General features: G+C 37.1%; 1 protein-coding gene and 1 pseudogene across 3 annotated transcripts in view; one reads left to right on the forward strand and one right to left on the reverse strand.

Moving 5' to 3' along the window:
- Positions 1-15939, forward strand: part of OCA2 (OCA2 melanosomal transmembrane protein) — a 391444-nt gene that overhangs the window by 205728 nt on the left and 169777 nt on the right. For all 3 annotated transcript variants that reach the window (XM_025982265.2, XM_072737021.1, XM_072737020.1), the window contains one exon: positions 9812-9939. In XM_025982265.2, the coding sequence (XP_025838050.1) occupies positions 9812-9939 (128 nt within the window). The remainder of the gene's footprint in view (positions 1-9811; positions 9940-15939) is intronic.
- On the reverse strand, positions 2179-6417 carry LOC112907088 (ATP synthase subunit delta, mitochondrial pseudogene; annotated as a pseudogene).

Genomic DNA, 15939 nt, shown 5'->3' on the forward strand with positions numbered 1-15939 from the left:
AGCAGGACCCCAGGAGGGGCAGAGGAGCCCTCAGGATCCCAGGGAGCACTAACAGAGGAACTGCGCCCTGGGGGAGAGCATGCCACACAGCCAGAAAGGGCTGGAGCGCATGCCCAGCAAGGCCCCGGGAAGAGCCCAAGCGTCGGCTGTGGTAGTTACTGCTGGAGCTGACTCTAGGGCTGGAGAGCTGGCTGCTGCCACCACTGTTGTTGTTCCTTATTGTGTCACCTCGTGCCTGGGGCTGAGAAGGGCTGCCAGGAAGCAGGAGCCTCATAGGATAAACAGCTCCCACTGAGCTGTACACCTGGCAGGGGGCTGGGCAGCTCCCCTGAGAATCAGCACAGCAGGCCCCTGCCCCAGAAGACCAGCTGAAGGGACAGAAGAAGAGCAAATTCTTCACCAAGCAGCACTAGAAAGTTCCAGGGGAAGTTGAGGGATTTACGGTATATAGAATCAGAGGATACTGATGGCTCTAGAAAAAAAGCACAAAGGATTCAAGATACTTCATGACTCCATAATTTAGATCTAATCAGGCCAAAATTAAAAATCAATTAAATGAGATGTAATCCAAACTGGAGGTCCTAACGATGAGGGTTAATGAGGTAGAAGAACGAGTGAGTGACATAGAACACAAGTTGACGGCAAGGACAGAAGCTGAGGAAAAAAGAGAAAGACAAATAAAAGATCATGAGGATAGGTTAAGGGAAATAAACGACAGCCTCAATAGGAAAAATGTACATTTAATTGGGTTTCTCGAGGGCGCTGAAAGGGACAGAGGACCAGAATATGTATTTGAACAAATCATAGCTGAGAACTTCCCTAACTTGAGAAGGGCAACAGGTATTCAGATCCAGGAGATAGAGAGATCCTGCCCCCCCTAAAAACAATAAAAATTGTTCAACACCTCAACATTTAATAGTGAAACTTGCAAATTCCAAAGATAAAGAGAAGATCCTTAAAGCAGCAAGAGACAAGGGATCCCTAACCTTTATTGGGAGAAGTATTAGGTTAACAGCAGACTTCTCCACAGACCTGGCAGGCCAGAAAGGGCTGGCAGGATATATTCAGGGTCCTAAATGAGAAGAACATGCAGCCAAGAATACTTTATCCAGCAAGGCTCTCATTCAGAATAGAAGGAGAGATAAAGAGCTTCCAAGATGGGGAGGAACTGAAAGAATATGTGACCTCCAAACCAGCTGTGCAAGAAATATTAAAGGGGACTCTATAAAAGAAAGAGGAAGTCCAAGGAAACAATCCACAAAAACAGGGACTGAATAGATATCATGATGACACTAAATTCATATCTTTCAGTAGTAACTCTGAACGTGAATGGGCTTAATGACCCCATCAAAAGGCGCAGGGTTTCAGACTGGATAAAAAAAGCAAGACCCATCTATTTGCTGTCTACAAGAGACTCATATAGATGTAAGGACACCTACATCCTGAAGATGAAAGGTTGGAGAACCATTTACCATTCAAATGGTCCTCAAAAGAAAGCAGGGGTAGCCATTCTCATATCAGATAAATTAAAGTTTCTCCCAAAGATGGTAGTAAGATATGAAGAAGGACAGTATATCATACTTAAAGGATGTATGAAACAAGAGGACCTAATCATCATCAATATTTATGCCCCAAATATGGGAGCTGCCAAGTATATCAATCAATTAATAATCAAAGTTAAGACATACTTATAATAATACTACTACTACACTTATACTTGGTGACTTGAATGTAGTGCTCTGTACAATCGACAGGTATTCTTTTTTTTTTTTTTTTTCAGGTCCCCGGTTTTTAATGGAAAGCTCGAGTTGGGGACAGGCTGTTCCATGGAAGTGGCTGGGAGTGGGTCTCCACGCCAGGGTCTATGGGGCCAGAGGGATGGCGGGGGCGCACAGTGAGCCTACGGTGGGGGTAACCCCCCCCCCCCAAAAAAAAACGCAGAGCAAGGTCTCTGAGCTCAGCCCCAGTCAGCAGCCCCAACCCCCGCAAGGAGCCTCAGCTTCCCGGGTTTGACGAGGCTGCTCCCGGCAGGAAGCTTAACGGGGCTGCCCCCTGGAGGCCGGCTTCCGCAAGACCACGCCCTGCACGGGGCACATCCCTCTAGGCTTGCTCACCTTCCGCCCATCCCACCTCCCGCCATCACTCTGGACCCATGGGAGCTGGCCCAGCCTGCTCAGTTTCCCTAATGGCAAGGGCCACGTACCGCCTACTCAAGAGCTTTCACCAGCGCCTCGTTGGCCTCGATGCGGATTTGGATCTCAGTCCTGGAAGCCTCGTCCGCTGCCCCTGACAGCTCCGAATGCGCCTTCTCCAGATTCATCTTGGCTGCCCCCATGTCCAGCATGTCTAGTGTCACAGCCTCTTCAGCCAGCAACTGCACTGAGGAATCAGCGTTCACCGTGACTGAGCCACTGCTCACGAAGTATTTGGAGATGGTGCCGTCCTCGGCGTGGACAACCACCAGCCCAGGCCGCAGGACCTGCAAGGTGGGCACGTGCGCCGCAAGGATGCCAAAGGCTCCCGTCTGCGTGGGGACATCTACCTCGACAGGTATTCTAAGCACAACATCTCCAAAGAAACAAGAGCTTTAAATGATACACTGGACCAGATGGATTTCACTGATATTTACAGAACTTTACATCCAAACGCAACTGAATACACATTCTTCTCAAGTGCACATAGAACTTTCTCCAGAATAGACCACATACTGGGTCACAAATCAGGTCTTAACCGATACCAAAAGATTGGGATCGTCGCCTGCATATTTGCAGACCATAATGCTTTGAAATTAGAACTAAATCACAAGAAGAAGTTTGGAAGGATTTCAAACACGTGGAAGTTAAGGACCATCCTGCTAAAAGATGAAAGAGTCAACCAGGAAATTGCAGAAGAATTAAAAAGATTCATGGAAACTAATGAAAATGAAGATACAACCATTCAAAATCTTTGGGATATAGCAAAAGCAGTCCTGAGGGGGGAAATACATTGCAATACAAGCATCCATCCAAAAACAGGAAATAACTCATATACAAAAGCTAACCTAGCACCTAAAGGAGCTGGAGAAGAAACAGCAAATAGATCCTACACCCAGCAGAAGAAGAGAGTTAATAAAGATTCGAGCAGAACTCATTGAAATAGAGACCAGAAGAACTGTGGAACAGATTAACAAAACCAGGAGTTGGTTCTTTGAAATAATTAATATGATACATAAGCCATTAACCAGCCTTATTAAAAAGAAGAGAGAAAAGACTCAAATTAATAAAATCAAGAATGAGAAAGGAGAGATCACCACCAATACCAAGGAAATTCAAACGATTTAAAAAACTTATTATGAGCAGCTATACGCCAATAAATTAGGCAATCTAGAAGAAATGGACACATTTCTGGAAAACCACAAACTACCAAAACTGGAAAAGGAAGAAATAGAAAACCTGAACAGGCCAATTTCCGGGAGGAAATTGAGGCAGTCATCAAAAACCTCCCAAGACACAAAAGTCCAGGGCCAGATGACTTCCCAGGGTAATTCTAGCAAACATTTAAAGAAGAAACCATACCTATTCTACTAAAGCTGTTCGGAAAGATAGAAAGGGATGGAGTACTTCCAAACTCGTTCTATGAGGCCGGAATCACCTTAATTCCAAAACCAGACAAAGGCCCCACCAAAAAGGAGAATTATAGACTATATCCCTGATGAACATGGATGCAAAAACTCTCAACAACATACTAGCCAATAGGATCCAAGAGTCCAAGAGTACATTAAGAAGATTATTCATCATGACCAAGTGGGATTTATCCCCGGATGCAAGGCTGTTTCAACACTCCTAAAGCAATCAATGTGATTGATCATATCAGCAAGAGAAAAAACAAGAACTACATGATCCTCTCAACAGATGCAGAGAAAGAATTTGACAAAGTACAACATCCATTCCTGATCAAAACTCTTCAGAGTGTAGGGATAGAGGGAACATTCCTCAGCATCTTAAAAGCCATCTACAAAAAGCCCACAGCAAATATCATCCTCAGTGGGGAAACACTGAGAGCCTTTCCCCTAAGATCAGGAACAAGACAGGGATGTCCACTCTCACCACTGCTATTTAACATATACTGGAAGTCCTAGCCTCAGCAATCAGGCAACGAAAAGAAATAAAAGGCATTCTAATCAGCATGGAAGTCAAACTCTCCCTCTTCGCAGATGACATGATACTGTACATAGAAAACCGAAAAGACTCCACCCCAAGATTGCTAGAACTCATACAGCAATTCAACAATGTGGAAGGATACAAAACCAATGTCCAGAAATCAGTGGCATTTCTATACACTAACAATGAGACTGAAGCAAGAGAAATTAAGGAGTCAGTCCCATTTACAATTGCACCCAAAAGCATAAGATACCTAAGAAGAAACCTAAGCAAAGAGGTAAAGGATCTATCCCCTAAAAACTACAGAACAATTGTGAAAGAAATTGAGGAAGACACAAAGAGATGGAAAAATATTCCATGCTCATGGATTGGAAGAATTGATATTGTGAAAATGTCAGTGTTGCCCAGGGCAATTTACAGATTTAATGAAATCTCTATCAAAATACCATGGACTTTCTTCAGAGAGATGGAACAAATCATCTTAAGATTTGTGTGGAATCAGAAAGACCCCGAATAGCCAGGGGAATTTTAAAAAAGAAAACCATAGCTGGGGGCATCACAATGCCAGATTTCAGGTTGTACTACAAAGCTGTGGTCATCAAGACAGTGTGGTACTGGCACAAAAACAGACACATAGATCAATGGAACAGAATAGAGATTCCAGAAGTGGATCCTCAACTTTATGGTCAACTAATATTCGACAAAGCAGGAAAGATTATCCACTGGAAAAAAGTCTCTTCAATAAATGGTGCTGGGAAAATTGGACATCCACATGCAGAACAATGAAACTAGACTATTCTCCTACACCATACAGAAAGATAAACTCAAAATGGATGAAAGATCTAAATGTGAGACAAGAGTCCATCAAAATCCTAGAGGAGAACACAGGCAATACCCTTTTTGAACTTGGCCACAGCATCTTCTTTCAAGATACATCCATGAAGGCAAGAGAAACAAAAGAAAAATAAATCATTGGGACTTCATCAAGATAAGAAGCTTCTGCACAGCAAATAAACAGTCAACAAAACTAAAAAACAACCTACCAAATGAGAGAAGATATTTGCAAATGACTTATCAGATGAAGGGCTAGTATCCAAGATCTATAAAGAACTTATTAAACTCAACAGCAAAGAAACAAACAATCGAATCATTAAATGGGCAAAAGACATGAACAGAAATTTCACAGAGGAAGACATACACGTGGCCTTAAGCACATGAGAAAATGCTCCGCATCACTGGCCATTGGGGAAATACAAATCAAAACCACAATGAGATATCACCTCACACCAGTGAGAATGGGGAAAATTAACAAAACAGGAAACAACAAATGTTGGAGAGTATGTGGAGAAAGGGGAACCCTCTTGCACTGTTGGTGGGAATGTGAACTGGTGCATCCACTCTGGAAAACCGTGTGGAGGTTCCTCAAAGTGTTAAAAATAGATCTGCCCCAGACCCAGCAATTGCACTGCTGGGGATTTACCCCAAAGATACAGATGCAGTGAAACTCCGGGACACCTGCACCCCGATGTTTATAGCAGCAATGTCCACAATAGCCAAACTGTGGAAGGAGTCTCGGTGTCCACTGAAAGATGAATGGATAAAGAAGATGTGGTTTTTGTATACAGTAGAGTATTCCTCAGCCATTAGATATGACTAATACCCACATTTTGCTTTGACGTGGATGGACCTCAAGGGTATTATGCTGAGTGAAATATGTCAATTGGAGAAGGACAAGCATTATATGGTCTCATTCATTTGGGGAATATAAAAGTCAGTTTAAGGAAATAAAGGGAAAGGAGAGAAAATGAGTCAAAATATCAGTGGGGGTGACAAAAATTGAGAGACACCTAACTCTGGGAAATGAACAAGGGGTAGTGGTAGGAGAGGTGGGCAGGGGGTGGGGGTGCCTGGGTGATGGGCACTGAGGGGGGCACTTGGCGGGATGAGCACTGGGTGTTATGCTATATGTTTGCAAAGTGAACTCCAATAAATGCAATTTTAAAAGGAAAAAAAATCATTAAAAAAAAACAACAGACAGTGAGCCAGATTTGACCAATGAGCTATAGCTTTTCAGACCCTACTATTTGCATTTTTAAGAGTTTTATGTAAAAGGGTTGTGTAATTAGTAATATTTCTGTCTGGACTCTTAGCATAATTATTATGAGATTCATCCATGTGGTAGTGTACATCAATATTTCCTTCCCTTTTATTGGCTGAATAGTATTCTATGAATTGAATATGCCACAACTCATATATCCATTTACCTGTTGTTGTGCATTTGGTTTGTTTCTAGTTTTTTACTATTAGGGCTGAAACTATAATGAATGTTTGTATTCAATTCTTTCTTTCATCATAAGATTTAATTTTTCTTGAGTTAATACCCCAAAGTGGAATCGTTGGATATTTGGTAGACTTATGGGCAATGTTTTTAAAAACTGCAAGACTGTTTTCCAAAGTGGTTGTAATATTTCACAATTCTATCAGCAATATATGAGAGTTCCATTTCTCCAAATCGTTGTCTACAGTTAGACTACACTTAGTCTACACTTAGTGCTTTTTGTTTTTACACATTCTAAGGCATGCAGTAAGGTATGTATGATTTTGCTTTGCATTTTCCTGATGATTTGTGATATTGAGCATATTTTTATATGCTTATTTGCCATCCTTATATATTTGGTGAGGTGTATATTCAAAACATTCTCCATTTTAATGGAGTTGTTTGTTAATGTTGAGTTTTGAGAATTTTGAGGAATATATTCTGGATATGAGGAGTCCTTTATGAGATAGATAATTTCCAAATTTCTCTCCAACTCTGTGGCTTGTCTTGAGATTTACATAACAGTGACATTTGAGAAGTGTGGAGTCAAATTAATGAAAATTTCCTTTTGTAGATCATGCTTTTAGTGTTGAATCCAAGAAAACTTTCCCAAAGACTAACAGATTTCTATATTTTATTCTAGAAGTTTTATAGTTATAAATTTTACATTTAGACTTATGATTCACTTAGTTAACTTTTGTATATAATTCAATGATCAGATCAGAGTAAAAATCTTTTTTTTTTATATGATTATCCAATTCCTCCAGCAGCATTTGTGGAAAAACTACTATTTCTTCACTGAACTGTCACTGAACCTTTGTTGAAAATCAATTGGCATGGGATTACTGAGTGGCTCAGTAGTTGAGTGTCTCCCTTTGGCTCAGGGTGTGATCCTGGAGTCCCAGGATTGAGTCCCACATTGGGCTCCCTGCAGGGAGCATGCTTCCTTCCTCTGCCTATGTCTCTGCCTCTCTTTTTGTTTCTCATGAATAAATAAATAAAATTTTATTTAAAAAGAAGAAAGATAATCAATTGGCCATGAATGTAGGAGTGTATTTCTGGATTCTCTATTGATCAGAGTGACTATATACTATTGCAATACTACACTGTTAGACTATTGTAGCTTTATAATAAGTCTTGGTGTGAAATAGTGTGTATTATTCAACTTTGTTCTTCTTTCTCAAGGTCATATTGGCTATTATAGGTCCTTTGCATTCCCACATTAATTTCAGAATCAATTTGTTAATTTCAACACAAAAGATGCCTGGGATTTCTAGAGAACATCCTTAGAAAAACCTTTATATAGAAGATCTAAATAAATGGAGATATATACCACATTCATAGATGAGAAGACCTTACGTTGTTAAAATGCTCTTTCCAAATAAATCCATACATGGTCCCTTAAAGGTGTTTAACTCTTAATTCCTGATGTTTACTGCCTGTATGTGTTATGTTGTGTGGCAATGGGACTTTAATACAAGATTTTCCTGGATTATCTAGCTGGGCCCAGTGTAATTACATGGACCCTTAAAGGTAGAAGTGGAAGACAGAAGAGTTAGAGAGATAAGACAGAAGAAGAGAGGCAAGAGAGATTTGAAGTGTGACAGGGATTTGACCTACCATTGCTGGCTTTGATGATAGATGAAGGTAGGGGTCATGTCCTAGGGAACGTGAGTGGTCTCTAGAAGTGAGAACAACTCCTGGGTGACAGCCAGTGAGGGAATTGGGGCCTCAGTCTTACAATGCAAAGAATTGAATTATGTCAACAACTTGAATGAACAAAAAGCATATTCTTTCCTAGAGCCTCCAGAAAAGAATTCAGTCCTGCCACCACTTTGATTTTTGTCTTGATGAGGTTCTAGTCAGAAATGTAGCTGAGCCCACCATACTTCTGACCTAAGAAAATTGTTATATAAGGAGTAGGTTTTATTTTGAGCCATACACGTGTGATAATTTGTTATGGCAGGTGTAGAAAACTAGTACTCTTTTTTTTTTTAAAAAAATATTTATTTTAGAGAGAGAGTGAGGTAGAGGGCAGGGATGGGGCAGGGTAGAGAATGTAGCCTGACATAGGGTTTGATCCCATGACCATGACCTGAGCCAAAATTAAGAGTTGTGCACTTAACTGGCTGAGCCACTTAGGCACACCAACTAGTACTCTTTTTATGTCTATAGAGTTTATAGTCCTGTCACTGTTTTTATTGTTGATCTTGGCAAATTTTGTTTTTCATGTTTTGTCCTATTCAAATTGGCTAAGCTTTATCAACCTTTTTGGTTTTCTCTAAGAACCAAATTGATGTCATTGCTTTCCTCTAATATTTTCTATTTCACTGATTCCTGCTCCAATCCTTATTCTTTCTTTGGATATATATTTTCCTTGGATTATATTTGCCCTACTCATTAAAAAAAATGAGCAGACCATTTGAACAAAAAATTTAAAAAAGAAGATCTATGGGTGGCAAATAGCTATATGAGAAAACACTCAACATCATTAGGCATTAGAGAAATGCAATTTGAAACTACATAAAATACCCTTCATACTCATTGGAGTATGAGATTTGATACTTCTTACTCATTGGAAGGTCAAACATTAAAAAAAGGCTGACTTAGTGTTGAAAATCTAGGGGAACAGAATTCTCATATACTGTTGGTGGGGTGGTAAAATGTTACAACCATTTTGGAAAACAGTTTCAGAATTTCGTAAAACATAAAAATTCTATAATACTAATCTATCATATAATCAACTAATCCATTTCCAGTTATTTATTCAAGGGAACTGAAAACATATGTACATATAGATAATTGAAAATGACATTTAATAGCACATTCGTTTGTAATAGTCAAATAATGGAAGCAATCCAAATGTCCCATCAACAGTGAATAGATATGTATATCATCCCATAGCCATCCTATGGCATACTCCTAAACAATAAAAAACAATGAACTATTGATCCAAAAACCAACATTGAAGAATCTTAAAATAGTTGTGTTGAAATGGAAGCAGACAAAAAAACACATACTGTATGATTGTATTAATAGAAAATATAAACTAATCTGTAGTGAAAGAAAATACATGAATAGTTCCTGGGTGTAGGATGGGGTTACAGGGGAGTCAGAGCAGATACAAGAATGCAGACATTAGTAAACTGTTGAGGGCAGTGAATGTGTTCAATACCTTGATTTTATTATTGGTTTTGTGGGTGCATTAGCCAAAATTTAAATTATACATTTTAAATATGTTCAGTTTGCAGAATATACTTTTTTTAAACAAGGAAAATAATCAGAAGATTATAAACTCAGTGTGTTAACAATTGAACTACATCTATGTCTATATGTGCACTTATTTCTTTTTCAGGATGGATTGCTATTCTGGGTGCCATCTGGTTGCTAATTTTAGCTGATATTCATGATTTTGAGATAATTCTACACCGAGTGGAATGGGCAACTCTTCTATTCTTTGCAGCGCTCTTTGTTCTGATGGAGGTAAGACTTTAGAACTTTTGCAATGTAATCTTTTCCTGATATTTATACTTCCGGTTTTAATGAGAAAAGCCCGTCTGTAAGTCTTTCCACATATTCACCAAGATGAAAATGCTGGAGGTTGTGATTAGAATATTTTAAGTTAAAGCAGCTTTTATCTCAGCCACCTAAATATTTCTTTTTTTTTTTTTAAGATTTTATTTATTTATTCATGAGAGACACAGAGAGAGATGGAGAGAGGCAGAGACACAGGCAGAGGGAGAACCAGGCTCCATGCAGGGAGCCCTATATGGGACTCCATCCCAGGTCTCCAGGATGACGCCCTGGGCTGAAGGCAGCGCTAAACTGCTGAGCCACCCAGGCTGCCCTCCACCTAAATATTTCTGATAAATTTTTTGGTTGCTTTTTTAAAAAAATTATCTTTGTGATTTGTAAACTTCTTCAAATTTCATTTGCTATAAAGTAGAATTTGCTCTAAGTTGGTTGTAGAGCTGAATGATTTGTTACAGCTAATTGACAGAATAATATATTGATGATCTATTTCATTTTGTGTAATACCTAAGTAAATATTCTGTTATCATGGAAAAGACTACATCAAAGAGAAGAGTGAGTAAAATATATTGTTCTAATTATGGTTTTGGTTGTTGCAAAATTTATTCAAAAATTAATGACATTATTGTTCATTCTTGAGACTTATATGATGAACTTGTATCCTCCTCAAATACAAGGTTAGCTGATATAGAAAAATACTACTCCCTAAAACATATCCTCAAGCACACCAAATGTCTCACATTAATTACCTTAATTTGCTGATGACAGACCCATTTGGTTTTAATTCTTCTCTGGATTAAAACTTTGACACTCTCCCCCACTAATTTTCTTTAAGCTAGGTCCCTTGAATTTTTGTAATTTGTCTTTACTCATAATGAATTGTGTGGATGTAATCAAGTGACTTCTTTAGTTCTCCAAATCTCTCAGGGAGTTGTGGATTTTATTCTAGGTCCTTGGTTCCCTAGTGAAAAACTTCACCTTTTTTTCTTTTGGGTATTCTCTCACACTAACACACAGAATATGGATGGGGAAATTCTGGTTACTGTTTTCGTGATTGGATTTTGAAAGTCTCTGCCTTGATTACATGTTTACTCCAGGTATAAATTGCTATCTCATTTGGATTTTGGGGTATACTTTCCCCAATTTTATGCTTCACTTTGTTGTGTTGGTGGAATAAATAATGGAATTTTTAAAGCAACTTTATTGAGATGTAATTTATGTATCATAAAATTCACCCATGTTAAATTTACAATTCAGTGATTTTTAATTTTCAAAACATTTGCATCATCTAGAAAGATCCCACATGTTCTTTTACAAATAATTCTAGCTCTCAACTTCAGCTTTAGGCAACTACTGATTTTTTTTTTTTATTTCACTATGTGGATATACTATGTTTTATTTACCCATCACCATCTGATGAACATTTGTATTTCCAATTTTGAACATTATGAATATTGCTGTCATAAATATTTGTATATAAGTCTTTGTGTGGATTTATATTTTCATTACTTTGAGGTATATGCTAGGATTTATCATAAGTTTAGCTTCTTAAGAAACAGCCAAAATGTTTTCCAAAGTGGCTATATACATTTTACATTCTCACCAGCAATATAATAGGATTCTAGTTTCTCTACATTCTCACTATCACCTATTGCCTTTCTTTTTAATTATTAGACATTCTAGTAGGTGTGAAGTGGTATCTCATTGTGATATTCAAGATCATGTTATTAGTCATTTTTATATGTTCAGTAAATTTCTATTCAAACTTTTTACCACTTTACATTTGTTTTTTTAAAAATCATAATAGTCCTTTATATATTCTGTATATTAGTCTTTCATCAAATATATGATTGGATTCTGATTGTACTTTGCCATTATATAGAAATACGATTAATTTTTATATTGATGTTTTATCCTGTGACCTTATTCAATTCATTTACTAATCTAGTAGTTATTTTTGGATTCTTTAGAATTTTCTTCCATATCATTTGCAAATAAAGACATTTTAATTTCTTCTTTTTCTGATCTGGATGCAGCTAACTAGCTCACATTCTCACCTTCCTCTCTTTCCTATTTTCCCTTCTTTCTTTTTCTCTTGTCTTGTTGGCTAGAACTACCAGTTCAGTGTTGGATACAAGTGGTGAGCATTGACATCCATGCCTTGTTCCTGAGCTTAGGGGCAAAGCATTCAGTTTTTCATTATTGTGCATAATGTTTGTTGCAGGTTGTTTTTTTTTTTTTAAATAGCAGCTCTTTATCAGGTTGAAAAAGTTCGAATATATTCCAAGTTTGTCATGAATTTTTAACAGAAATGTATATTGGATTTTGAAAAATCCTTGTCTATCTATGGAGATGACCATGTAATTTTTATCCTTGATTCTATTAATTTGAATCTATTAACATGGCATACTATATTAATGAATTTTCAGATGTTAAATATATTTTGCATTCTTAGAATAAATCTCACTTGGTCATGGTGTATAATTGTTGAATTCGTTTTATTTTATTTTACTTATTTTTATTTTTTTTATTTTTATTTTTGAATTCGTTTTATATATTCATGAGGGATATGTCTTTAATTCAGTAGTGTTTCCCATCACTTCAGTTTTGTGGTCTAGTATTTGGTCTTTCCTGGAGAACATTCCACTTATGCTTGAAAAGTTTGTGTCCTTTGCTGTTGTTTTGGTGGAATGTACTATTAAATGTCAAATATGTCATGCTTGTTAACAGTTTTAAGTCTTACACATCACATGTGTGGTTCTATCAATTACTGAGATTGGGATATTGAAGTCTTCATTATTGCTTAATTGTGTATTTTTTCTTTCAAGGGTATTCATTTTGTTTTATGTATCCTGAGGATCTGTTGTTAGGCACATATATTTTAGAATTACTTTATCATTCAATGAATAGAGCTTCTTTCATTATTAATAGTCCCTCCTTTTCTTTAGTAATATTTTTGTACTGGGGTCTATTTTGACTGATATTAATATAGACACTTTAGTCTTTTGTTTACTGTTTGTATGGGATATCATTTTTTAAAAAATCCAGTTTGGCAATTTTTCTTTTGATTGAAATGTTTAATCCATTCATATTTAATAAAATTATTTTATTGTTGAGTTTTTATCTGCCATTTTGCTATTTGTTTTTGCTATCTCATTTCTTTTTTGTTCCTTTCTTTGTGTTAAATAAATATTTTCTTCTGTATTTAAGTTCTCTTCATTTCTTTTTTCTTAACCATATTTTAAACATTATTTTCTATGGTTAGAGTAGGAGTTAAGATATGCATCTTAATTTATTACAGTCTATATTGGATTAATAATAAATTACTTCGAGTAATATATAGAAACCTCCCTCCAATATGGCTCCAGTTTCTCATCTTTTCTTTGCACTTTTATTGTTACATATGTTATATCTTTTTTATATGCCTAACATAGCTATATCATTATTATTTTATGCAATGTATTTTAAATAAAGAGAAGAAAATAAAAACATATTCATACAATCTTTTGTATATGTATTTGCCTTTTCCATGGCTCTTTCTTTCTTTTTTTATTTTATTTTATTTTATTTTATTATTTATTTATGATAGTCATACAGAGAGAGAGAGAGAGAGAGAGAGAGGCAGAGACACAGGCAGAGGGAGAAGCAGGCTCCATGCACCGGGAGCCTGACGTGGGATTCGATCCCGGGTCTCCAGGATCGCGCCCTGGGCCAAAGGCAGGCGCCAAACCGCTGCGCCACCCAGGGATCCCTCCATGGCTCTTTCTTTGTGTATTTTTAAGTTGTCATATGGTATCAGCCTGAAGGAGTTCCTTTAGTATATCTTGTAGAGCAGTTTGGCTAGGAACATATTCTCTTAGTCTTTGTATGTGAATGTCTTTATTTTGCCTTCATTTTCAAAGGATAATTTTGCTGGATCAATATAGGACTCTTGGTTTATAGTTGTTTTTTCTTTCAACACTTCAAATCTGAGCTCTCTGGTCTCCATTACTTCTTATGGGAAGTCAGCTGTTAATCATACTGTTTTTCCTCTGTTCTCCTGTTGCTGCTTTTGAGACTTTGTCTTTGTCTTTCAGTAGTTTGACTATGATGCATCTAGGTGTGGATATCTTTGTATTTATTGTATCATGTTCTTTTGAGCCTTTCAGATCTGTAGGTTAATTTTTTAAAAATCAACTTTTAGTATTTGAATAGTTTATTATTATTCCTTCAATTATACTTTTGTACCCCCTTTTTCCTCTTTAAATTATATTATTATCCTCTCTCTCTGAGACTCCCATCATAGTGATGTTTGTTTGCTTGATGGAGTCCTAAAGTTCTTCATTGTGCTCATATTTCCTCATTGTTTACTCTTTCTGTTCTTTAGAGCAATAATTTCTTTTGATAAATTATAGTTTTCTTTTTTTTAAAGATTTTATTTATTTATTTGAACGAGAGAGGGAGAAAGCATGAGCAGGGAGAGGGACAAAGGGAGAGGGAGAAGCAGACTTCTTGCTGAGTGGGGAGCCCAACGAGGGGATTAATTCCAGGACCCTGAGATCATGATCTGAGTCACACACTTAACTGATTGAGCCATCCAGGCACCATGATGAATTTTAGTTTTCAGTGAGTCTTTTAATGTCCTCTCAAATTCGTTGTTGAGTTCCTCTGCTGAAATTTTCATTTCACTCATGCTTTTCAATTCCAAAATTTATTTTATTTTATTTTATTTATTTTATTTTTTTAATTGGAGTTCAATTTGTTCAATAGTTGGAACATATTTTTAATAAAAATTCATTCAGCCAGAATCTACCTTTTATTCCATTTACATTTAGTGTAAATATTGAGAAGGTAGTATTTCTGCATAATATTTAAAATTTACATTATTCTTTATGTCTATTTTTGTCTGTTTTCCTGATATCTCTGTTAAGGTGTTCGTTGATATCACAGATAGGTGTTAGTTCTTCATTAATTATCAAATTATTGCTCTGTTGTTTTTGACACTTCCTGAGTCATAAGTCTCTCCACAGTATGATCCAGTTACATTTGCTTCCCTTTGCAAGGGCAGTTTTTGAGATTTGTTTTTAGGTTTGTTCTGAGTCAATGAGGCTTCTTAGCTGTGTCTTTCCCTAGCTCCCTCTGTTAAGCTAGCTAGCATATAGTTTGTCTTGTTACTCTCATGGAGCTATCAGTCTCCTCTTAATTGCTTATCATCAAGTTTTTATTGTTTTTGAGAAAACTCTGAGGCTTGAACTTTCCCCACACTGTTTTAAACCAAGTCATTTCCTTAAGGGAGAGTTTCAGAGTTCTCTTTTCTTATGGCCTGCTTCTATTCCTGGACAAAATCTCTGAGTCACTGCTGTATAGCTAAGGGCAGGGACAGTGGCTTGTTTCTCTTGGAGTGATACTTCTGCTTTATGAGTAGGGCACTGCATGGGGGCAGTAGTCTCTGGTCTTCTAGGCTTGCTTCTCCTGGTTTGGAACTTACACCATGCAAAAAGGGTCCATGAAGACAGTCATGGTTCTAGTATCTTTTTCTGATGCACTTTTTCAGATTTCCACCCTATGAGTAGGCCTATGTGGAGGAGGAGATCTCCTAGTTTCTTGGCCAAACTCTTCTGGAATTAGGCTCTGTAACAGGGAACTAGGGAGAAAGAATGCTGGAGGCCTATTCCTCCCAGGGTGGTATGGTAGTTTTTTTCACTATGAGTTAGGGAGAAGGAGCCCTATATTCTTGAACATACTCATAGTCTCCATTATGCTGAGTCCAGAGTGGGAAATGCTTTATATTTGAAGTGCCAATGATTCTTGTTCTTATGAACATCTTTCTTAATAAATATCTCATCACTGGGTGCATGCCCTTAGGATAATTTCAGGAAAATTTTGTAAAAAAAACAAAACAAAAAAACAAAACAAAAAACAAAAATAAAACATTTTTTTTCACCACATCTGGTTGTTCTTTGGGAAATAGAC

This window comes from Vulpes vulpes, chromosome 14 (assembly GCF_048418805.1).
Source record: "Vulpes vulpes isolate BD-2025 chromosome 14, VulVul3, whole genome shotgun sequence".
NCBI classification, from domain to species: Eukaryota; Metazoa; Chordata; class Mammalia; order Carnivora; family Canidae; genus Vulpes; species Vulpes vulpes.